Raw genomic sequence first — 25624 nt, forward strand, 5'->3', positions numbered from 1 at the left:
CATGGGGGTAATGCATTGGATTTATAAATGTTGCTCTGTTGTTTGCCACATAAAGGCTTTCTCACCCATTATAATGAGCATAGGTATACACACTCTGCATTCAGTGATTTGATGACTGCCTTAGTGTGATTCTGATGGTTTAATGTTGATGCTTAAAATGTGTTGATCAGGCATTCCCAAACTTGGTTGTTTTGGGACTACAGCTCCCATCATCCCTAGCTAACAGGACCAGTGGTCAGCGGTGATGGGAATTGTAGCCCTAAAACATCTGGAGGGCCGAGTTTTCAGCATATATGTATATGAGAGAGGAAGAGAGTGTTGGACATAGATCATAATGCCTTGACTTTTTGGCACAATCAGTATTCTGTTAATTCTTAGTGGTGATGTAGTCTGGGCGTTTGAGATTTCATATTAAATCTTTTCTATCTCCCAACATTCCTTTGATGCATTGCCTCTTGGTTTGTTTTTTTTAATTCATCTGTTTGATTTGTGGTGGTGCCTCCTCTGTTTTTATGCCTGTGGACTCTGGTAGAAAAAAGTAACAGATGATTAAAATCAACTAAAAGTGCGGTGGTGGTGGTTTCTACCTGTGGGCAGCCTTTCTGCTAGAGCACATGGAATCATAACATAGTGCAGAGGATTTTGAAGAATGGTTGAAGTAGGGCTGACCCAAAATATCCCCTCTTGCCTCCAATTTGCCACACATTGGCAGGTGGAAAATGGGACGAGGAGGGATGTTTCATCAGCTTTCAAAGGCAAGGTGAGAATTTGTGTAGATGGGTGTTGGCATGGCAGCAGAAGCTCTTTTTCTTCTTTTTACACTTTCATATAATCAAAGAATTGTAGAGTTGGAAAGGACCCTGAGGGTCATCTAGCATGGTCCCCTGCAATGCCAGAATCTCAACTAGATCATATAGGACTGATGACCATCCAACCTCTGCTTAAAAAAACCTGCAGTGAAGGAGAGTCTATAACCTCCCGACGGAGTCTCTTTCACTTTCAAACAACTCTCACTGTCAGAAAGTTCTTCTTGATGTTTAGTCGGAATCTCCTTTCTTGTATCTTGAAGCCATTGGTTTGAGTCCTACCCTCCAGAGCAGGGGAAAACAAGCTTGCTCCATCTTCCGTGTGTCACTTTTAAAGATATTTGAAGATGGCTATCACCGCCTGCTTCTTGGGAGAAAAGCAATGACAAACCTAGACAGCATCTTAAAAAGCAAAGACATCACCTTGCCGACAAAGGTCCGTATAGTTAAAGCTATGGTCTTCCCAGTAGTAATGTACGGAAGTGAGAGCTGGACCATAAAGAAGGCTGATCGCCGAAGAATTGATGCTTTTGAATTATGGTGCTGGAGGAGACTCTTGAGAGTCCCATGGACTGCAAGAAGATCAAACCTATCCATTCTCAAAGAAATCAGCCCTGAAAGCTCACTAGAAGGGCAGATCCTGAAGTTGAGGCTCCAGTACTTTGGCCACCTCATGAGAAGAGAAGACTCCCTAGAAAAGACCCTGATGCTAGGAAAGATGGAGGGCACAAGGAGAAGGGGACGGCAGAGGATGAGATGGTTGGACAGTGTTCTCGAAGCTACTAACATGAGTTTGGCCAAACTACGAGAGGCAGTGAAGGATAGGCGTGCCTGGCGTGCTCTGGTCCATGGGGTCACGAAGAGTCGGACACGACTGAACGACTGAACAACAACAATCACATCGCCACCCAGTCTCTTCTTTTACCAGTCAAAACATACCCAACTCCCACACCTGTTCCTCAAAAGCCTTGGTTTTCAGATCCTTGATCATCTTGACCACCGTCCTCTGTACACGTTCCAGCTTGTCCAATCTTCTTAAATTCATTCTGCACAGACTTTAAAAACGCTGTGGTGGCAGAGACTTCTGGTCACCAGTCTCCATCCCCCCACAATTGCCTGTGGTGGTGGTAATGCTTACTCTATCCTGAAATGAAGCCAACGGTTTCATCGTACACCCTCCTGAAATTGCATCTCCTCTTTGGAAATGATCTAATTTGAATTAAATGAGAATTCAGGGAGAGGTCTCCCCAGCCTTAGCTTGACGGTGTGCATGGGCACATAGGGAACTGCCTTACACCACATCAGACCACTGGTCCATTTATCTCAGTACTGGTGTCTCTGACTGGCGGCAGAGTTTCAAGACGGGGGTATTTTTTCAGCTCCAACTGGATATGCCAGGATTGTGCCTGGGCCTTCATGCGAAGTGGATGCTCTACCACTGAACTACGACCCTTCCTCTTTCTCTTTTTTGGAAATATTTTTTATTAATTTTACAAAATAAATTTCATATGTACCACATTTCAATTTCAAATTCAAACAAGGTTCTTCCAAATCTTAGGACTTCCCTTCTCCCCTCCATGGGTCCTTTATATATCTAAATTAACTGCATATTATAATTCTTCCACATTATGGTCCTCCAAAATATCCAAAGTCTTTGTAACATTGCAAGTTATTGAAAGCCTGCCAAATAATTCAAATGATTACAGTGTCTATATTTGTCCCATTCCCTTTTGAAGCTTTGATCCTCCTGATTTCTGATTTTCCCTGTTAATCTTGCCATCTCTACATATTCTAATAATTTCGTCTGCCAGTCCACTTTTGTTGGCATTTTCTCCTCTTTCCACTGCTGGGCAAGCAGCAATTTTGCTTCCGTGGTTGCATACATGAATAGTCTTTTCAAATATTTTGGTATATCTGCACCTATAATTCATAGGAGAAAGGCTTCTGGTCTTTTATCAAATGTTATTTTAAACATTTTTTAAAAGTTCATTATCTATCATTTCCCAGAATTCTTTTATCTTTTTACAATTCCACCACATATGATGAAAGGTGCCCTTTCCCCCTTACATTTCCAACAACCCTTCCTCAATGGGCCTCAGCAACTGAACTTGCGTGAACTGAGAATACACAGCAGAGTGTACACACAGCAGAATACACACCATATTCCCCACAGCTCCATACTGCACGGGGAAGATGGATAGAGCTGCCCAAATCGTCTTTCAGGAAAACTTGCCCTCCGTTACTCAACTTTTCATTGGGAATCGTGCAAAACCTTCCAAGTTACTTTATGGGTTTTTTGTGTTTGTTTGTTTCTGAATTTTTTTTTATTTCCAGATGGAAGGAACTTCATAAAAATCTATTGACAGATAGGGAAAACATGGAACATGTGTCTTTAGAACATTCACAAGGCAATATGAGGTTTGGCCACAAATTCAGCAGCTTTTGATATCAGCCTTCAGGCTGGCTTATACTCTGTGCTGCGCTGAATAATTCCAGGTTTGCTGCCCTGTGTTCCTGACAGAGGACATGCAGATTTATGAAATGCTAGAATGGAAAAGGAGGGAGGGGAGAGAAAAATGCATAGTAATTTTGATATCAGATCTAAGCTAAGAGAGAAAAAGCATTTGTACTCTTTTCAACTATTTTATGAAGTGTTAGGATTCTAAACAGTTGTTTGCTCTGTTTTAATTCAAGCTTAGGGCAAATGATGATGTCTTTTAAAAGTGTACGAAGAAAACAACCTGTCTGAGCCTCGCTTGAAGTTTTACAACTGCATTTAGTATAGTTGGAAGGCAAAAGAGAAAAGTGATCATTTCTTTGTTTGCTACAGTGAGCTGGTGCTCAGAAAACTGCTTGCCATTTAGTTCTGGTTGTTTTCTTTATGGCAACATAAACTTAATTTTGAGTAAACTTGCCTAGGATTGTTCTATTGTAGGAGCAGATTATTATTATTATTATTATTATTATTATTATTATTATCCCCTTCTAGTGAGCTCAGGTGGTGAATTTCAACATGAATGAAGTCACAAATGGGCCACTGACAGGAGTGAGGTATGGGAATGCTATCTCATAAGGAGGCTACCCCTCCCCTCAAAAAATCATGGCTTCTGGCCAGAAAAGAGAACAAAAAAGTGCTAATTTATTTGTATGCTTGCATACTTAGGCTGCATTCAGACATGGAGCTGATTGCATTAGTTTGTCCGATTACCAGTGTCCCTGTTACACTGCAGTACTTGCTATGTTAAGGAACTGTGACTTTTTGGTTGATATACTGCTATGTCAATACTAAATTTCATTTGCCACAGTGGATGTGGTGTGAAAGAGTTTGTCTTTGATCAAAACATATAGGGCATATATTTAGGTACAGATAAGCCATCAGGATCTATGCAACATAGAACATATATTTATACTCCACAGACCTTTGTAGTTGCAAGCAAGTAGGAACACGAGTCATGATGATTCACACAACCATTACCGGTGATGAAAAATAATACTTTCCATATTCATTGCCACCTGAATTCGGTTGTGTGGAGTGTCCCTCCAGCCTCTCACTTCACTGGTGCTTGACATCTCTGCTGAGGGAATAAAGCAAGTCACTAAAACTGGGATGGGGAATGTGTGGTCCTCCAGCAGACCAAGGTGATCAAGGATCTAGAAACCAAGCCTTATGAGGAATTGTTGAGGGAGTTGGGTATGTTTTGACTGGCAAAGGGGAGACTGAGAGGAGATGTGATAGCCATCTTCAAATATATTTACAATTGTCACATGGAAGATGGAGCAAGCTTGTTTTCTCCTGCTCTGGAGGCTAAGACTCAAACCAATGGCTTCAAGCTCCAAGAAAGGAGATTCTGACTAAACATCAAGAAGAACTTTCTGATGGTGAGAGTTGTTCAGTAGTGAATGGACTCCCTCAGGAAGTTGTAGGCTCTCCTTCACTGGAGGTTTTTAAGCAGAGGCTGGATGGCCATCAGTCCTATATGATCTAGTTGAGATGTCGGCATTGATTCTATATTTTATGATACTATGATTCTATTACCTGCAACTCTATCATTGGCTATGCTGACTGGGCTGATAGGAGTTGGAGTTCAACAACATCTGGAGGGCCATTGCTTCCCCATATCTGCAGCAAATGAATGTTGATGTATAAATAATAAGGTTTCTATGTCCTGCCTAGGATAAGGCCTCACTTAATTTTATGCAACGTTATTTAGCCAGTGGTCAACTTGGTTGGTTTGAATGTTGGTTAGATGCAATATATCTAAAGGGATCAGAGCTACAGAGCCTGGTTTTTATAAACACAGTCATAGCATCATAAAGCTGGAATGTCTCTTGAGAATTTCCTAATCCAGTCTCCAGATTAAGAATCCATAAAAATGTTACCCCTGGTTAATGTACATGCATATTCCTTGTAAAAATACTATAATCCCCCTAAGCCAGTATTAATCAATCAATCAATTAAATCTTCTTATGCAGGGGGTGCTGCAGGGACAATTTTCAGTACCTGTTTACAGAAATGAAAGCCAAATAACCAATGGACTGCTGGAATTTAGCTAGAAAAATTTGTCTTCAGATTCCCACTCAGCCATGAATTTCCCTGGATGGCATTGGGTTTGCCACTTTCTCTAAGCCTAGTCTACTCCACAGGGTTGCTCTGGGGATAAAATTGGTTAAACCTTTGTACTCGCTCTGAGTATCTTGGGGAGACAGCAGAATGCAAATGAGATGTGTAAGTGTTCCTTTCTTTGGCCACTTTTGCATTATTTTATCCTGATACTTTAATAATAATAATAATAAATTTTTATTTATACCCTGCCCTTCCCAGGCAAGAACCGGGCTCAGGGCGGCTAACACTTATTAAAATCACAGCAAAAACATAAACACAATCAATTTAAAATAGCAGATTAAAATACAAATTTAAAATTCAATATTAAAACTGCAGTCTCATTTTCAAATAACCCACCAATAAAAGAATGAAGCATAAATATCAAACAGAAACCAACCCAAAGGCCAGGTGGAACAGCTCCGTCTTGCAGGCCCTGCGGAAAGATGCCAAATCCCGCAGGGCCCTGGTCTCTTGTGATAACTGTTCCACCAAGTCGGGGCCAATACTGAGAAGGCCCTGGCCCTAGTTGAGGCCAACCTAGCATCTTTGTTGCTCCGGACCTCCAAAAGATTATTATTTGAGGACCTTAAGGTCCTACATGGGACATACCAGGAGAGGTGGTCCCTTAGGAACGAGGGTCCTAAGCTGATACCTCTTAAACTCTTGAGTTTGCCATGGGACCCAAGCTGATACCTCCTTTTGTTGTGAGAGAAGCTGGTTGTGATGAGTACTGGGTACAGAAAGGACTTAAGTATGGTTATAGGATTTGCTGCCACCTGCTTTCTTCTAAGAGCTTATAAATAACTGGTGGGTGGGAGATAGGATAGGGGTGCAGGGAATTTTCACTTCTTGAACCAATATGCTAATAGAAACACAGTTGTGCTTTGAAATTTGTCCTTCTTAGAATTTTGAGGTACACTTCTTTGGTTTTAAAAGGGGGGGTACAAAATGTGTATATTAGAGAAAAGTTCAAGCAAAAAATGTGTATATTAGGGGAAATAGCATACTGACATACAGTGCATTGGAAAGAATTGCTTGTAAGCTGTGAACTATAGTCAAAATCGTGTATGCAAAAATGCATATATTAGGAGAATGATAGAATTGTAGAGTTATAGGGGCCACAAGGTTCATCTTATTCAACCCCCTGCAGTGTAGGAAACTTTTGCTCAATGTGGGGCTTGAACCCATGACCCTGAGATTAAGGGGTCTCATGCTGTACCAGTTGAGCTTCCTGTATGCAATGTGTGTGAAAGTATTCTCTTTGTTACCAAAATGTCAAACTGGCATGATAATGGGGCAAGCAGAATTTAAGCTTGGAAAAAATGAGAAACTGGTAGAAACCAAAATTGGCAGATACATCCAACCTTAGATAGGATACACTAACCTTAAAGTTCTAAAATTATATATATTCAGAGTCCTCTTTAGCAAATGTTGCACATTTATACAGTCATTCAGGAGCCAGGTGGTCAGAACATATATTGCACCAGTTGTCTATGCTCACAAGCCGCAGGAGCTCTCCATGGTGTCAGATATGGGTCTTTCTGCCAGCATGGTGTAGTGGTTAAGAGCGGTGGACTCATAATCTGGTGAACTGGGTTCGATTCCCCACTCTTACACATGCAGCTGCTGGGTGACCTTGGGCTAGTCACACTTCTTTGAAGTCTCTCAGCCTCACTCACCTCACAGAGTGTTTGTTGTGGGGGAGGAAGGGAAAGGAGATTGTTAGCCGCTTTGAGACTCCTTAAGGGGAGTGAAAGGCGGGATATCAAGTCCAAACTCCTCCTCCTCCTCCTCCTCTTCTTCGTCTTCATCTTCGTCATCTTCCTCTTCCTCAATCCTACCTGGATCACAGCTAGGACCTTCTGCATGTGCTCTGCCACTGAGCTGAAAGTAGCTGATTCCAGCATGCATTTTTAACAGTGGGCTTTATTGTGGCATGTAGTTTGGTGCTTAATGTTGGTGAGTGACAAATGCGGGTGCACAGGCCAACCCGTGGTTTATGCATATGTTTCTGCAACCAGGAAAAAACCCTCAAACATCTTAAGTTGTGGCAGACCAGGGAAAGACCAAGAGAACCCTATCTTTCAAGTTCCAGTGGCTTACTGTTTACTGGCTTACTATTTCCCCTCAGTGTTCTTCAAATTTGGGTCCCCAGCCATTGTTGGACTACAGCTTCCATCATCCCCAGCCAGCTTAGTCCAAGATGTTGGGAGTTGTAGTCCAATGACATCTGGGGACCCAAGGTTGAAGAATACTGTCTACGTGCAGGCCGCTTCTGGTTTTCCTATCTACTTACATTTTGAAGAAAAAGCAGCTGTGTCTTTATTCAGAATGTGCTCTGGATTCTGATGAGGAAATGCACCAATTTCTTGCCAGAAATCACCCCTTCCCTCCTGATTACATTTGGAGGGATTTTGCTCAGTGCAGCGGTGAGATAATCCATGACTTGCCCTCAGTTTCCAGCTAGAGAGAAAACCTTGACAAAGCATAATAAAACTATCATTTTGGAAAGGGTGGTGAGCAGAAGGGTGGACTGCTGAATTAAATCCAACTTTTGATCAAACTGAAAGCATGCTACGTAACTTGTTTAAAGTTTCCTCTTCTTCACTGAGTAAATCTTTTCTGTATAAACTTCTTTCTGTGGTTTACCAAAGTTGGGTTCCTGGTTGTTGTAGGTCATCCTCTTCTCAGTTTGATTTCTTCTGTGCCAGGTTTCTGTGCTGATGTGGTACCCTCTAAATGTTGGCTGGCATGGCCAATAGTCAAGGATGCTGTAATGTTAGCCATCATTGCATCTGTTCAAAGACAAATCTATGGCTACTTGTCTTCCTCCTTGTTAATATTTTAGCGTTACTTTTCAGGTTAAGAAATCCTTATACTGTACAGTGGTAACCTTGGTTCTCGAATGGCTTAGTTGTCGAACAAATCGGCTCCCGAATGCCACAAACCCGGAAGTAGCCTGCAGCCAATTGGAAGCTGTGCCTTAGTTTTCAAATGGTTTGGGGAGTCGAACAGATTCCCAGAATGGATTAAGTTTGAGAACCAAGGTATCACTGTATACCTTATATATATCTTGATCTTTCTGCAAGCTACATGAATTATAAATACAGAGGTTTGGAAGTATTGAATCCACAATTGCTGCTAGTATATTTGGATGCTGAATTATTTAAGTAAGACTACCCTCTTATGTATGGGATGTGGGTGGCACTATGGGTTAAACAACAGAGCCTAGGGCTTGCTGATCAGAAGGTCGGTGGTTCGAATCACTGCAATGGGGTGAACTCCTGTTGCTCGGTCCCTGCTCCTGCCAACCTAGCAGTTCGAAAGCACAAAGTGCAAGTAGATAAATAGGTACTGCTCCGGCGGGAAGGTAAACGGCACTTCCGTGCAATGCTCTGGTTTGCCAGAAGTGGCTTAGTCATGCTGGCCACATGACCCGGAAGCTGTACACCGGCTCCCTCGGCCAGTAACACAAGATGAGCGCTGCAACCCTAGAGTTGGACACGACTGGCCCCAATGGTCAGGGGTCCCTTTACCTTTACCTTCTTATGTATTCATTTATTTTTTTAAAAAGGTTTTTGTATTCAGTTGCCTATGATTTTCCTATGAGGTATTCTCTGGACTGTGATAGGGTCAGCTTTTACAGCAAGAACTTCAGTGAAATTGGTGGACAGGATTCAGTGACCACCTGGTTGCTTCCTCTTGTAGACAATACCTCAAGGATTGAATCTCCTCATATGAAGCAACTTGGACCCTGCAATCATCATCTGAGGCCCTTTTTCGTGTGCCTCCTCCACGAGAGGTCTGGAGGTTGGCAACATGAGAATGGACCCTTTATGCATTGGCTCCCCACTCACGGAATGCTTTCCCCAGGGAGGCTCACCGGGAGCCTTCTCTACATATCTTTAGGCATCAGTAAAAAAACATTCCTCTTCTCCCAGGCCTTTGGCTAATTGAATAATGTGTGTCGGGTGGTGGTGGTTAGATGTTATGTGTTTTTGTGTTTTTATACTGTAAACTGGCCTGTGATGTTCTGATGAAGGATAGTGTGTAAATTTAATAAATAAATAATAAATAAATAAATTGTAGTCGCCGTACAAAAGATGGCGCTAGTCATGCATGCTCCTTGCCCAACAATTTGTAAGTGTTGACTGTCTTGTGGTGGCAGCACAACCTGTGTTGTTGCCCAGGGCCAGGAGTGCAGCTTCCAAATCTGAGCAGTTCTGCAGTGTTGCATCCATATGGCAATTTGCCCATCTTAGGAGTGCCTTAGTTCCTCCCTGTTGCTTTCTCTGTTCTCCCATGGAATGCTTTTGGTCTAAAATCTGCTAAAGTTTGCGGTGGAGGTAAATTTGTCTCTTTGACTTCACCTCTTTGAGGCACAGATTCCACACAGCTCCTGCTTCATGGCACCCTGACAAATGCAAAGTTTGTGGTACATCACAAGACATCTTTCTCATGAGATCTAAGCAAAAATGCTTTAAAGGTGGAGGACTGTATGATAGTTTGGATTAAAGACCTTCCCCTTTAAAATAAGAGAGATTTCTTAAATCCAGGGGACCTTTGTCACCCTTTGATTACTCCTTCCTTCTTTCTTTCCATTGTTCTTGCCTTCGACTTCCTCCCTCTTCCAGCCAACTCTGCCATATCAGTTTGGAGTATGCACAGTCATATCTTCCTAACCCCATACAGTGGTACCTCTGGTTACGATTGCTTCAGGTTGCGTTCGTCACGGAACGGGTTACTTCCGGGTTCAGCAATTGGCGCAAAATGACATCACGCGCATGCGCAGAAGGGCCAAATCGCATCGCGCAGATGCGGCGCTTCAAATTGCTGACCTTTCAGGTTGCGAAGGGAGCTCCGGAACGGATCCCGTTTGTAACCAGAGGTACCACTGTATTTGATTTCGTGATAACCTTCCTTCTGCTGCATCCATTTCTGGAGAAAAAGAGAGGTTGGAGATTAGTGGATTGGAGGGATACTAGCCTCCTGCATTTGTCATGACTTTGACTAGTCTTATTTCATGAGATCCTAAGTTCTGATAGCACAAGCAAGGGAACTCAGGGGCTGTTGGACCTGTTGGACATTTGCTAATAGGATTTGTACCACCAGAGCTTTTTTGGGGGGGGGACCGGGACCGACCCAAAAGGGTGTTCAATCCCTGAACATGCTCCTGAATACATCAGTTCAGTTTCTAAGAAGTTAGCAAATGCAATATTTTGGAAGGAGTGTGAATAGTTATTTTTCTCTCTCTTTGTTTTTCAGCTGAACCAGTCGACGTGCTCAAAGCATTAGAGTTTCACAATTCACCGGAAGGAATATCAAAAACAGCAGGAATTTGCATAAACAGAAGGAATTCCAAAGGATCAGATGTTGCCTACAGAGTTTCAAAAAATGCACAACTCAGTGCTCCAACCAAACAATTGTACCCAGGTGAGGGGAGCTGTTTGTGAGTTGCAATATTTATTTTTGGGCGAAGTTAATCTTTTATGTTTTTACAGGCTCTTGGCTTTGTCTTTAAGCTTATGACATCCCAAAACTATGGTTACGATTTCATTTATTTAATCAACGCTTCAGAACAGGGGTGGGAAACTTCTTTTCAAACTGAGGGCCACATTCCCTTCTGGAGAGCTTTTCAGGGGCCAAATGTGAATTTGACCTTCGTACAGTAGACTAATTCACCCCCTGTCCAGCCTCAATTCAGGAAAACAAGAAGCATTATCAGAGTTTAATGGCAGCTTCCTGCCAAATGAAAGCGCTCAAGGAGCATGCAGGTCTGATGTGTAGCCTGGGGAGAGTCCCAAAGGCCAGATAGAGGGGCTTGTGTAGCTACATTTTACCATGAAAAAGTTCCCAACCCCTCCTTAGGAAGTACATTAAAGCATCGCAGGAAGTGATGATGTTGAAGGTTCATTTTCTTTCTGGTAAAGCTATCCAGGCACCATGACAAATTACGTTGTAGATTGCAGACAATTTAGAAACAAATAATGTAAATTAGAACCACCACCCCTTCCCTTTGCAAAAGAAGGCTTCTGGATTTTTTAATTAAATCATAGTTTCCCCATTGTAACGGAACTGGAAAACTGGTTTAGACTCTATTCTTAAGCACCAGTGGTTTCACTGTGGCTTCTTCTGGGATAGATATCTATAGGATTGTACTGATTTCAGATTATGGACTAGGATATGATGTCAGGAGTAAGGAACACATAGTTTCCCAGATGTTACTGAGCTTCAAGACCAATCTGCACCAGCAAGCATGGCTAGTGATCAGGGATGATGACAGCTGTAGTCCAATAGTATATGGAGGGCCACAAAGGGCGCCATTGCCATTCTAAGAGAACAATGGTAGTGTTCATGGTAAGTTCTGGCACCTCCTTTTCTAGAAAAATAGAACTGGACATCCATATTTTCATCAGAGAAATGTTGGAGGGTATGGATAGGATGTCCCTATTTTCATCAGATGCAGGTGGCGCAGTGGTCTAAACACAGAGCCTTTGGGGGTTGCCAATCAGAAGGTCGGTGGTTCAAATCCCTGGAACGGGGTGAGCTCCTGTTGCTGTGTCCTGGTTTCTGCCAACCTAGCAGTTCCAGAGCACACCAGTGCAAGTAAATAAATAGGTACCACTGTGGCAGGAAGGTAAACAGTGTTTCCGTGTGCTCTGGCTTACGTCATGGTGTTCCTTTGTGCCAGAACTGGTTTAGTCCTGCTGGCCACATGACCCAGAAAGCTGTCTGTGGACAAACGCCGGCTCCCTCAGCCTGAAGCAAGATGAGCGCCACAACCCCATAGTTGCCTTTGACTGGACTTAACCATCCAGGGGTCCTTTACCTTTACCTTTTTTCCAATTTTCATCAGAGAAATGTTGGAGGTTAGGGGATAAGCTTTTGTGACACAGAGGGTCACCTTGTCAGTGGTAACCAGACCAGTAAGTATATCTGCCTGAAGTACAGAGATAGTATTAACTTTTTGTATTTTTAAAGAAGGAACTATTAGTCTTGAAATAAGGAGCAGGTGGCGAGCCTGAGGAGAAGAAAAACGAGATTGAACACGCTGGAATTTACAACTTAGTGGCTGTGGTCCTACATGGTGGTTGCTACTGAAATCCCATTCATTCCAATGGGATTTAAGCAGTCAACCTTCCTGGCCCTATGCGAGCAGAGTTTCTCGCTCAGTGCTGGCCACCTGACAGCCGTCTCCTCCTGAGGAAGCAGCACCTCTCGGCCGGCCTGCGCAGCAGCTGCCCTTGAAAACGAGCTCTGAGTCACTCGGGAACAATGGCACTCTCTTCAGGGTCACTCTTCCACAGTATTTAAGAGCCCCCTTGCTTTATCAGGGTTTTCCTGCCACCTAATGCCCTAGCTAGAGAGCTTCTCTCTCTCTTTTTTTGAGAAAAGGCTCGCTTACACAAATAAGAATGGGTGGTAGAGCGGAGCTGTCACTCAGTCTTAAATCACAGTGACCTTGCCATTGAAAGCTCTTGAATGGTCATTGGACCGTTGCCTTTTAGAAGCTGTTAGCAGAGAATAAAATGCCCTCTGCCAAAGCCAGGGCTGGAGAGTGAAGAACAGACATTCCCTTGAGGGGAAATAAGTCCTGTGTTAACTTGCAGTTAGGCTGCTGCTGGTGGTTTTTATTTTATCAGAATGGCACTGTAATATAGTTGGTAGGTTTGGCAGTGATATGGAAGCTGCTCATTTTGGGGTTTGTGTGTGTGTGTGTGTGTTTTGGTTGCCAGAGTAAACACGCTCATTATGCTGTTTGCTGGCAGTTACCTCAATTAAAATAGCCTTTGGCTCTGTCTTCCTCTCTCCCCGCCCTTTCTTCTTTTGTGACATTTGTAGGATTTCTAGTGTTAGAACTAAGCTGAGGAACTAACATTTCTGCCCCCCAGATGGCCTCAAGTGCTTTTCTCTCTGGGAATGCAGGTGAAGAATTAGGGGGGGGACCATTTGAACAGCGGAGGAAAAGAGAACACACACACACACACACACATTCATAGTTCTCCACTTGAACAAAAGAAGTGGAGAGAATGTGAATGCTTTAATGAACTGAGCACAAAACGGTCTGTGGACACAGCATTATCACTTTAAGTTTGTCAATGAGTTTACTTCCCCTGTTACCTGAATGAATTATTCTACCTTTAAAAATAATTATGTGACTGGAGAGCACTAAACTCCAGTACAGGATAGCCTTATGGCAGGCAAAATAATAGCTACAAGGAAGTGGAGGGCAAAATAATATTAATACCCAAGGTAAACTAAAACATGACAAGCCATGGTTTATTGTTATGGGACTGAGCCTAGTCTTCCCCAGGTCTTGTGACTACCCCCTGTCCTACTCTGGTGTGGCTGTGAGGAAGGGTTTGGAAGAGTTTTCTTCCTTAAGAAAAAACAAACAAACAGTGGCTTGTCATGTCACCCAAACCTAGTCACACTTCTTTGAGGTCTCTCAGCCCCACTCACCTCACAGAGTGTTTGTTGTGGGGGAGGAAGGGAAAGGAGAATCTTAGCTGCTTTGAGACTCCTTCGGGTAGTGATAAAGCGGGATATCAAATCTAAACTCCTCCTACTCCTCCTCTTCTACAGTAAGCAGCTGGGAGGATTTTTTTTTTTTTAACTCACTCTAGTAAAGATAATGCTATCCACTGCCCAATTTGGGAGAACGCTTCAAAACCTCTGTCCATGACCTTCCCACAGGGTTTTCTATCTGCAGTTTGTTCTAGCAGCCTGAAAGCACATGCCCAGACTAGATGAATTAGCGCCACCTGCCTTAAACATTCTCAGCATATCCTTTAGATTAGATTAACAGTTCAGACAAGGCAGGTGTTCAGTTCCTTTCAAGTCTGAAGCTCTCCGTCCATCTGGCCCTCATTCGTGCAGGTCTGAGCTTTTTCTTCCTTTTTGCCGTCCCTCGTGCCAAAAGGTAGGACGCTGAGCATATCCATTTTCAGCTGAGAACAAAATAGCTTGCACACGTATTGTTGTGCGTGTCAACAGAAAGTGCTTCCAATACAATGCACATTTGTTTCTTTGTTGTCACTTAATGTGCGGATGGTGTAAAGCTGTGTTCTCCAAACTTGGGTCCCGAGATGTTGTTGGACTACAACTCCTATCATCCGTGGCTGCTGCCTAAGCTGTCTGGGGGGAGATGGGAGTTGTAGTCCAACAACATCTGGGAACCTAAGTTTGGGGGGGAAATGTTGGTGTAAAGAGGTGGGGGTTGGAGAAGCTGTAAGGGTTTTTGTGGGGTGAGCTGTAAGGGAAAGAAGGGGTGGTTTGGAGAACTGGATGGGGGAAAGGGGTGGGTGGGTGAATGAAATGAGGAGGGGCAAAACCCATAGAAACAGAAAAACAGCAACAAATATTTAGGGGAAGGAGGAGAGGGCGCTGATGTACCACATATAATGGAAATGGTTCTGGACCCCCATACAAATTATAAAATCCTACAGCTTACAGTTGATAAGGGCCAACTTCCTGCAAGCCCTACACACAATACCCGACTTTCATTCTCATTTTGAATAAGTCAGAGGTTGGCAGCCCTTTTAAGCCTTGAGGAGTCCTGAAATAAATTCCTTCCAACTAACAGGAACTTTCATATAACTTCTGTGATTGAAGTGCTTCCATATTGGGGTAGCTCACAAATGGCCATGTTATGGTCTATAAAGTTAGGCTGTTGGTTGGTTTGGTGGGTTGGTTTTTTTAAAATAAAATAAAATAAACAAAACAAATCAAAATGGAGAAAATGTATGCATTAATAAATAATTACAATTACGCCTCACAAATAAACAGGTGAAATGCAAATAGAGTTAGAAAGAAATCCATAGGTTTTTGAAACGGTGGCCTCAATTCACCAAGCAAGCCATTCCCGCCTCCTGCAGCTTCTGCCCTTAAATTTGCCTTTCTTTCTGAAAGGTTTTGCAAGTCCAATTTCCAGAATTGTATCCAAGGTTAGAGACAGATTCAAATGGCTTGGAATATTTCAAAACCTTCCGTGAGCATAATCTGTTTAAACCCTCTCTCACTTACAGCGGTTTTAAGGAGCTTAAGCAATTTGAAACCTGTAGAGCATCTAATGTTGTTTAAGCTCCACAAAGCCACTTTGCGATTCAGCCCCAGCAGTTTTATATCGCTCAAATGCAAATTGCGTTGGAGCCCATCCCACCGGGATGCTAAGCGGTTCTAATTTGGGCTTTTAAAAATGAACTCGCTTTCCTCCTTCTTTTCCTCTAGATGCACTAAGGGCTTCGAGTGTTTAAAACAGGAATGGCTCTCTCCACAGCTATTTCATCATTCATCCACAGGTCCCCTGACTCCCATGGTGTAGAGGGGATGCTTATCAAATTTGCAAATGACACTTAGCTTAATGTTATGGAAGATGGAAATAGGATTCAAAATTAACATGGTAGGCTGGAATTTTGGGCAGAAAGGAAACCAGCAAGGTAATTTGTTTTTACACCATGCTATGTTTTTCCATCTTTTACCATATGCAGCTTAATTTGTTTTTGTTTTGTTTTTTATGTTAAGCAGTCAAGCCAGTTTGCTGCTTAGCAATAAATAATTGCAGGACTTTATGCTCAAATGCATAACCCAGCTATGGGGAACATCTGGCCCTCCAGATGTTGCTGAACTACAGTTCACATTATTCCTGGTTATTGGCCATACTTGCCTGGAGGTGGTGGGAGTTGGAGTTCAGAAACATCTAGATAACCAAAGGTGTACACCAGGCATACACAGAAACTTGATCTCACAACCTTCCATAAGCACCCACACACCACTTTCACTCTCCTACAAACACACACACACACACACACACACACACACACACACACACACAAATCATATGGGCACACATGCATCTGTCACACATGCAAAGACAAGGAATGTTGTTGTTCAGTCGTTCAGTTGTGTCCGACTCTTCGTGACCCCATGGACCAGAGCACGCCAGGCACGCCTATCCTTCACTGCCTCTCGCAGTTTGGCCAAACAAGGAATATGACCTCTGAATACTCCTTCAACTATATGGGTCCCCATATATTTTGGGTTGTATAATTTAACACAAACATCTTGAATTGGGCTTGGTAGCATATAGGTAGTCAGTGCAGCTTCTGCAGATTTGGTGTTCTATGATTCTGATAAGTTGCACCATGCAAAATTGTGGCAGCCTCTTGACCGTCTTCAAGAGTAGTCCCACATAGAGTGCATTTCAGTGTTCTAGGTTACCAGAAGATGGATGATTGTGACCAATATTAGGCTTGCCCAAGCCACACTAAAATCAGTGGGACCAACACTCCAGAGGCGTAGCAAGCCCAGGTGGTACCCGGTGCAGAATTTTTTGTCAACCCCCCCCCCCCACGCTGCTTTGCCGGGGAGCTGGCAAAGCTGCGCCTTCTTTTTATTTTTTTTTTATAAGAATTTATTGACCTTTTTCTTATAACAACATATACCCACACCCACACCTACAATTAAACAAATACAAAACAAATACATTGATAAAACAAATACAAACAGTGTCAAGTTTTCTTGTTGCATCTTTTCTTTAAAAAGAAAATTTCTATTTCCATATCTTGACCATTGACTTCCCCTGCCCTTTCTCCTTCGAGTTCATATCCTTAATCTATTTTATAACCATTTCTCCTGAAATTCAAATTCAATTATATAGTTACACACAATTATATATTCAACATTTAACTAACAATGCATTCTCGTAATAATATCTCATCATAATTCTTCTTCCATTGAAATCTTCACCAATCATTTATATCATATCTATCTCTTCTATCCTTTAAACTGCTGCTAATAACATAGTAACTCAAAATATCTCCTTTCATATTCAAACAAAAAATAAAACAGAAAGATTGTTGACAGTATTCACCCTCCGATTTCAAAATTCCATGACAGGCTACCTCAAATTTTACTTAGTGTTTCACCCCACACCCCCTCTGTCCATTATTCTTCTCCTGGTGGCCTCAACACTGAATTTCCCTGTGGCTTCCCTCTCCAAGCGTCCACAGATCCAGGCACAGTCCAAAACTCTCCTTGCCACGAGCTCCAGGATGTCCATCTCGTCGTCTCTCAGCTTCTCCGGTTCTTTGTAGCATTCCTTTTCTTCTTGTAAAAACCATAATTCTCTGTCCCTGGCCCCCGAGCTCACACCTCGGGGACTGGATATAACAAATCTTACCGTCGCCTTGGGACTGCCACCCCCAAAAGGCGAGTTTCTTCTCCGAAGTAGCTCACTCATTTCTCTCCATCTTCCCAGACATCCTCTCAGCTCTTTGGCAAGACTTTCTTCCAAAGTGTTAAAAGTTTTAAAAGCCTCCTCTGTGGGCAATTGGTTCTCTTTCAGACCCCCACACAAGACTTTGACTTTCCTGTACAGCAGTTCCACCTTCAAAGCAGTGAGCCTCTGTTCGTCCGTTAGTCCAGAGTTCAGTACCAGTTCAAGGACGAAGCCCAGCATACTGGTAGAGGGGGAGGAAGTGGGTATCAAATTTCTACTCCTGCCTCTCTGTTCATCGCCATTTTCCTAAACTGGAGCGCAGATACCGCAACTTTAAATGGAGATATTTTCCACTAATTTACTTCCCAAGAAAAAAGTTTGCCAATCTCATGTATCAATTTTAAGCACATTGTAGCAGTCCTGTAGCAGCAGTTGCTCAGATTGGTTAGCTTCTTTAACTCGAAGGGAAGAAGGCAGGCTGCCTTTCTCCTTCCCCCCGGATCGTTCCAAAAGCTCGATTTCTGGTCAAATTAGTTACTCACGACCACCGGGTTCCTTTGGCTCCATTCTTCAAAGGTAGAACTAAGACGCTCACCGCGGGCTTTGTCGCCGCATTTGCATCCCGGTTGGGGCATATCCCCGTAAGCCCGGCTCCGTTGTCCCTTCACCCCCACTCCCCCTTTACAGGGGGGGCAAGGGAAGGGTTCGGAGCCTCCGTGGGCGCAGCCGGGGAGCCCAGGGTGCGGGACGCTCTTCCCGCACCCCAACCGGAGCCCCGCTTTGCGGTTGCGGGGCTCCTAACCCCCGGGATGGATCGGGCGCCTCGCAGCCGAAGCAGCCCCGACCACCCGCTATGGCGTCGCCAGCCGGAAGTCAGCTGCGCCTTCTTTTTAAGGGGGAAGGACCCCAAAGTTGTTGATCTTTTTCGGGAAGGTTCCCCAGAGTTGTTGGTTTTTTTTTAGGGAGCCGCTGTGGTGGGGTGCCACCTTGTCACCGCCCCCTGCCCCCCATTGTGACGCCACTGCTCCCCGCCAGCCTCCCGGTAAGAAGCCTCGCTCAGCACGGCAGCGGCTGGCTTGCTTGCTCACCTGCTCGGCCGGCACTTGCTTTGCTTCTTCCTTCCTGCTGGGCACCCCTCCCTGGCTCGGCCCACAGCTCCGTCCAGCAGGAAGGAAGAAGCAAAGTGCGCGCTGGCCAAGTATGTGAGCAAGCAAGCCGAGCGAGGCTTCTTACCTGGCGGCAGGGCTTGGCTTTGGAGTCGTGGGGGGGGCACGCCAAGTGTCTCCCCCTGCAGGGTGGCACCCAGGGCGGACCACCCCCAACGCCCCAGCAACACTCAAGTCCTAATCCTGCTTACTCACAAGTAACTCCCTTTTATTTTGTCGTGACACACATTCATTGCAGCCTACTTGGTTAAAGGTGAGTTCTGTTGAACTTGAGGGGACTTCATGTGAATAAGATCAAGAATGGTATTGGGGCCCCATTGCTTTTTAAAGTTAATTGGCATTGTCAGATAACAACCAGTAACAACTGCAACTGAATAGAGGACAAAAGGAGTTACAGGTTACGTGTATCATATCGCAGAATAAGAAGGAACAAGCAATGTAAAATCTCATCATGTGAGTCTTCATCTAAATGAGTTTCTCAGCCCAATTGGTTTTAATGGGACTTGGGATTTCATTATTCTCCCTTTGCAGCACTTAAAGAAATCGTGATTGAGGTTCAGAAGTGGCCATACAATTAAGTGCTTGTAGAGCGGAATGAATAGGAAGGAAAGTGCAATGCTTTAAGAGAAAGAAGCGTTCCGTAATTTGTAGCACTTTTTTAAAAAGAGAAGTAATAGAAAGTTTGATTCCCTTTGGTCAGGAGCTAGGAGCCTTTTTCAGTCCAGGGTTATCATTCCCTTGTACACAATCTTCTGGGGGCCACATGGCAGCAGAGGGCAGGGCCAGAGGCAAAAAGTTGATGGGGCAACTGCAATGACTCCTACCTCTGTAAATTGACTATATTCCAACCATACAAAATTCCAATGCGTAACTCTCAATCCAGGAAAGCAAGCAAGAGGTGTGATCACATATAAAGGACACATCCCAGAAGGCGAAAACATTTGAGGAGGTCACAGAGTAGGGCCAGAGTGTTGCCTGGGCGTGAGATGTGACCAAGCAGTCCTAAGATGTAGGGTGTTTCTTCTCCACAAGATTAGTGACACTGCATTTTTCTCTCGACAGGTGGAAACTTCCCTGAAGACTTTTCAATACTATTTACAGTGAAACCTAAAAAAGGGATCCAGTCCTTTCTTTTTTCTGTCTACAACGAACAAGGCATCCAGCAAGTTGGTGTTGAGGTGGGCAGATCGCCTGTCTTCCTGTACGAGGATCAAAATGGGAAGCCTGCGCCAGAAGATTACCCCCTCTTCAGAACGGTCAACATTGCTGATGGAAAGTAAGTGAAAAATAAAATGAAGGTGGATGTGGCATCTAACATGGGGAGCAGAACTAATACCTGCAGCCAGATGACCCAGACCAGGATTCCACCCCCCCTCCTCAAATTGTGTTCCACAGAAAACTGGAAGCTTATCGGGAATTCCTCAACAGCAAGTTCAGTAATAGCGAACAAATTTCCTCGTAAGCCAGATTTCCTGCCACTGCTGGTCTTCCCAGCTACAGTGGAGAGTTTGGTGTGTGGTACCATTGAATGCAGACATTCAGTGAATGTAGGGTGATTAACAGTGAAGCTCAGCAGGCCTCACCTGCTAAGTAGGATGGAAAATAAATATTATGAATAAATATAATAACTCATTTCCCCCTCCCCCTTAACTGTTGGTACAGTGGAACCTCTGTTGCCGAACACTTTGGAAGTTGAACGTTTCGGCTTTTGTATGCCGACAACCCTGAAGTGAATGCTTCCATTTTCGAATGTGCCTCAGAAGTCAAACAGCTTCCAAAGCATGTTTCTCCATTTTCTCCATTGCAATTGCCAACTGGCAATTGCGCCTCAGTTGTCAAATGTTTCGGGAAGTCAAGCGGCCTTCCGGAATGGATTATGTTCGACAACAGAGGTTCCGCTGTATTTGCAAACATTCTCTGAGAGCAAAATCATTCCTATTTTACCAAAATCAGTTATGTTCTTGTGCTAGGTGGCATCGGGTAGCCATTAGTGTGGAGAAGAAATCCGTCACCCTGATTGTGGACTGTAAGAAGAAAACCACGAAACCACTTGGCAGGAGTGACCGAGCAATTGTTGACACTAATGGCATCACAGTCTTCGGAACAAGGATTCTTGATGAGGAAGTTTTTGAGGTAAGTGTTCAACCATCAAATGACAGCGGATTTTGTCTTGTGAACACAGTACTTGCAAAAGAAGAAACCTGCAGGCATTCATCTCAGCTGTCTAGGACTATATCAGTGTAAGGCTTATGGAAATCACATTTAGAAGGCCAGCTTACTTTGAAAAGAACACTTGGCTTTCTTTCATGGCTGATGTGCAAAAAGAGAGAAATTAATCTCACAGATGCCCCAAAAGGGACGAGTTCTTTATTTATACAATGTGCCCAACACGTTTTGGCCAAAAATATCTTTCTCAATAGCTCATGTCTTTGTTTCTTACTGAACCAATCTCAAAGGTTTCTGTTGCTGTGAGAAACTGATAGGGTCTTCTTTCACAGTTGCCTAGGCATAAGGATCTTTTTAAAAAACCAATTTGTTAAGGTAACTGGAATTTGCACTCCTACTAATTGGAGAATTCCCACAACTAAGACTGGATATTCATTAGGGGTGCACAGTGGATCTGGGTGCTTCTGAGAGATTCTGGACTTGTCTGAGGTGAAGTGGAATCTGTATATGGTGCCCAAGGCAAAGTTGAGATCCCCAAAGCTTTGTGGCACCTTGGTGATTAAATTAAAAAATTTAAAATTAAAAAAAAATCACTACAGGCAAGTATATGCGAAAAACAAAACTAATATCTCTAAGCTCACCGTATAAGGAAAATACCAAGGCAGGGAGAAGTGAGAACTCTGTTGTGATTGATAAGTCAAGATTGTAATAAGAGAAACTGATACTACCTGGACTGACCAATCCCAGTGCTTTGGGAAAGAGATGTTGAAGTAAATAAATAGCTCTGGTTTCATTAACTTCTTGCTGTTTTGGAAGTTCCATCTCTATGGAGCAGGAATATCATAAAAAAGGAGTTCTAAGAGAGCAGTTAGAGAAAGACTTTTCTTTTGCACGAATCCTAAAGACTTTACCTTCCTTTTTATTTTGGAAAATTCTACACTTCTTTTTTCATTTATTCCTTTTCATTTAATCTTCCTGTTGTTTTGGGGTCTTCGTTTTCTGCTTGTTCTTATTAGAGTGAGATAGGAGGAAATTATCAATATGCAATATGTCAGTTATTTCACTCTTTTTTGAGGGTGGTTGGTAGCCCATCATGAGGTTAATAGGAGCCTAAAGGTAAAAGTAAAGGACCCCTGACAGTTAAGTCCAGTCACGAAAGACTCTGGGGTTGCGGCACTCATCTCGCTTTACAGGCCGAGGGATCTGGCGTTTGTCTGCAGACAATTTTTCTGGGTCACATGGCCAGCATGACTAAGCCGCTTCTGGCGCAACGGAACACCAAAACCAGAGCAGCGCATGGAAACGTGTTTACCTTCCCGCTGGAGCGGTACCTATTTATCTACTTGCACTTGACGTGTTTTTGAACTGCTAGGTTGGCAGGAGCTGGGATCCCCGTTGTGGGGATTCGAACCGCTGACCTTCTGCTTGGTAAGCCCAAGAGGCTCAGTGGTTTAGACCACAGCGCCACCCTAACTCCCTTCAAAAATATATTAATCATTATATACTTACCTGGGACTGGCATTGAACATAGTCCCGCTGAACACAATGCAACTCACTTTGATTAGATTGCATAGGGTTGGCTACCAGTCAGTAAAGGCGCTTCTCTCAAACATTTGCTACTAATTAATCAACCAGGTAAATGGAGATGTGGAACACATACTGAAAACAAAGGACAGAGGGAAGCTTGTGGAAGGAAATATCTCAGAAAAAAGAGGATTGAGCTTTCTAAGTGAAATGTCTTTCAATCTCAACTAACCATAGAGAGAATCACTTTAAGGTTCCATATAGATAGTATTTTACACCCGTCCAACTCAATAAATGGAGACAGTCATTTTATCACCCATTTTATACCTCACAGGTGCATGATGTGTGGCATAATTCTCCTTGCCTCTTGGCAATATGACACAGCTGACTGGATTTTGATCGGGTTAAAATGAGAACTCTCCCTGCTATTCTTTGGCAGTTGCTATGGGGTGTCTGGTAGCTGGCTTTCAACATTCAGAACAAACAGGGGGAGAGGGGTGCACAGCACCTCTGTGGCTTATTTTGCATATCCAACGTTCAGCCTACGTATCTTCCTTTACAGGGTGCTGCATGCACTGCAGAGGTAGAAATGGCCCAAGAATATTCTTCTGTGGAGGTGCATTTTGCGTGTGGAATATGCATGGGCCTCTTGTGCTTCCTTTCCCTCTGTTGGTTTTTCATGTTCAAAGCTGGTGTTTACGTCTAAGTAAATTTAAGATTGGGCTGTTAAGCAGGGCCTTTCTTCAGCCAGAAGTCACTGGAACTCAGTTTTGGCACCTCTCAGATGGGTGCCATTGCCATTATAAGGGAACAAGGGAGGCATTCATGGTGAGTTCTGGCACCTCTTTTTCTAGATAAATCACGCTGGCTGTAAGACTGTGATCCAAAGCTGAATTACTTGGAAGCTTATTTTGCCTTAATCCGTGGCACATAGAGACTGAGAACACTCATTGCGAACATCTCAGGGAGATTGCTGGTGTGACCATTTGTCTCCAACATGCCAACAAAATATAGCATGGGCCATCATGTCATTTGGGTGCCTGGCATGCAGTGTTTTTACATTGGTGTCAGTCACCTACTAAAAGGCCTCACATTGGTATGGAAATTCTCTGGGCCAGGCACCAGAGTCACTTGATAGCTCCCATTACATGTTATGGCCACAGCATGGCTAAATCATCACAAGGAAGCCATTTCCAGCAGTCCTCACATGATGTCTATAACATGTGTGCTGGCTCTTGACTTCTAGGAAAATATGTATAAGATAGAAGTGCCCATGTCTCTAAATGATTGCAGGATTGCAGCCTTCCTTGCAGTTGAGGCGAAGGTGGCCCTGAAAGAACTCTTGTTTATGACTCTGGCCTTCTGAAGTTTATTTATTTCATAAATCTTTCCAGTAACTAGAGAGGATTTGGCAAAAGGAAGTATATTTTTCCACTATTTAAAAGCCAGGAAGAAGGATTATACAGAAGACTGAAACACATCTGTTTAGAGAAATGTATATGGGTGACTGAACTCTATATAGGAGGTATTGCCTAGAAATATTATTTTAACAGACTGCTGGAGGACATTTATGTTTTCAGGCATCTGATTTTTACAAGCATATCATCCGCCAGTGAAAATATTCCAAGCTGAAAAGAAAGGCTGTAAGAATAGATGTGGTGGTGCTTAGTTAAGTCTTTTTGCTTCACACAGAGGTTATTAATAAGGCTAATAATAATAATAATAATAATAATAATAATAATAATAATAGAAGATGGCAAGATCCCCAAGGACGTGCTGTACGGGGAGCTGGCTTCAGGCACCAGGCCCATTGGCACTGTGTTACAAAGATGTCTGCAAACATGAAAGCTGGCAAAATCAACCCTGCTGTGTGGGAATGCCTTGCAGATGACCACAGGGTCTGGAGACAAGTCATGCACCACCACCAACAACAACGTGTCATCCTTTGGTTTGGAGCCACATTAATTCCTGGAAAGTATACAGTTACTCCATCCTTATGAATTCCACACATTCTAAGTTGCCCTCATTAATTCAAGGCAAATTTGAGCACTGTCCTTTGGTGATAAGACACAGCCACGAAAGGCTAGCAAGCAATCCTCAGTGGTGTTCTGGACATCCCTGGCTGTTGTAGGGTCCCCTCTCCCAAAGTGAAATTTGAAGTGAATTGGGAGGTTCTGCCTCAGGTGGAACATCTGAGGAGTTTTGAGGGAAACTGGAAGACTGGATAGATCTCGTGAAATTTATCTCGGCGGGTTTCCACATTCTTCCTTATATGGTTCTTACAGGAGGGCCTTGGTAAGGCTCACAAGTGTCTGGGATCCAATTCATTATCTGACAATGAATTTGGATCTCTGTGATTGGTTGCAGTGGTACAGCTGTTGAAAAACAGCATTACTTGGTATCCCATCACAGTGAAATTTGAGAACTGTATCAATCAAAATGTTTGAGCTTGATGTGATGCAGGGATGGGGAACTTGTGGTCCTTCAGATGTTGTTGGACTGCCAGTTCCCATAATCCCTGACCGTTGACCATTATGGCTGGGGCTGATGGGAGTTGTAGTCCAACAACATCTGGAGGGGCACAGGTTCCTCACCCCTTTGTCTGTGATATTTTAACTGTGGTGCCTGTATCACACATGCAGACCATCAGTTCAACCCTATTCAGGCAATATAGCTCCCATTTTGACAAACTCAGGCACATGGAGTGGGGTCATGCTACGAATACGTGCTTCCTGGCACCCACATGTAGGACGTCCATTTCAACATACAAAGGCCTCTTCCCTGTTGATGTTCACTCTTTATGTGTGGATGGCAAGGGTTGGGGCTAGCTGCTGCATGAGATATCTAGGGTGTGACTACAGGCATTCCCGTACTTGTACGCAGTTGACTTGTGCATGAATGCATATACAGGTGAAACTCGAAAAATTAGAATATCATGGAAAGGTTCATTTCTTTCAGTAAGAAGAAGAAGAGTTTGGATTTGATATCCCGCTTTATCACTACCCGAAGGAGTCTCAAAGTGGCTAACATTCTCCTTTCCCTTCCTCCCCCACAACAAACACCCTGTGAGGTGAGTGGGGCTGAGAGACTTCAAAGAAGTGTGACTAGCCCAAGGTCACCCAGCAGCTGCATGTGGAGG

At 43.5% G+C, this 25624-nt stretch overlaps 1 protein-coding gene across 1 annotated transcript in view; it reads left to right on the plus strand.

Moving 5' to 3' along the window:
- COL11A1 (collagen type XI alpha 1 chain) overlaps positions 1-25624 on the plus strand; it is a 254149-nt gene that overhangs the window by 23718 nt on the left and 204807 nt on the right. The window contains exons 2-4 of the mRNA XM_033151495.1: positions 10675-10842; positions 19858-20071; positions 20766-20928. Coding sequence (XP_033007386.1) covers positions 10675-10842; positions 19858-20071; positions 20766-20928 — 545 coding nt within the window. The remainder of the gene's footprint in view (positions 1-10674; positions 10843-19857; positions 20072-20765; positions 20929-25624) is intronic.

The sequence above is a fragment of the Lacerta agilis genome, chromosome 6 (assembly GCF_009819535.1).
Source record: "Lacerta agilis isolate rLacAgi1 chromosome 6, rLacAgi1.pri, whole genome shotgun sequence".
Taxonomy (NCBI): Eukaryota; Metazoa; Chordata; class Lepidosauria; order Squamata; family Lacertidae; genus Lacerta; species Lacerta agilis.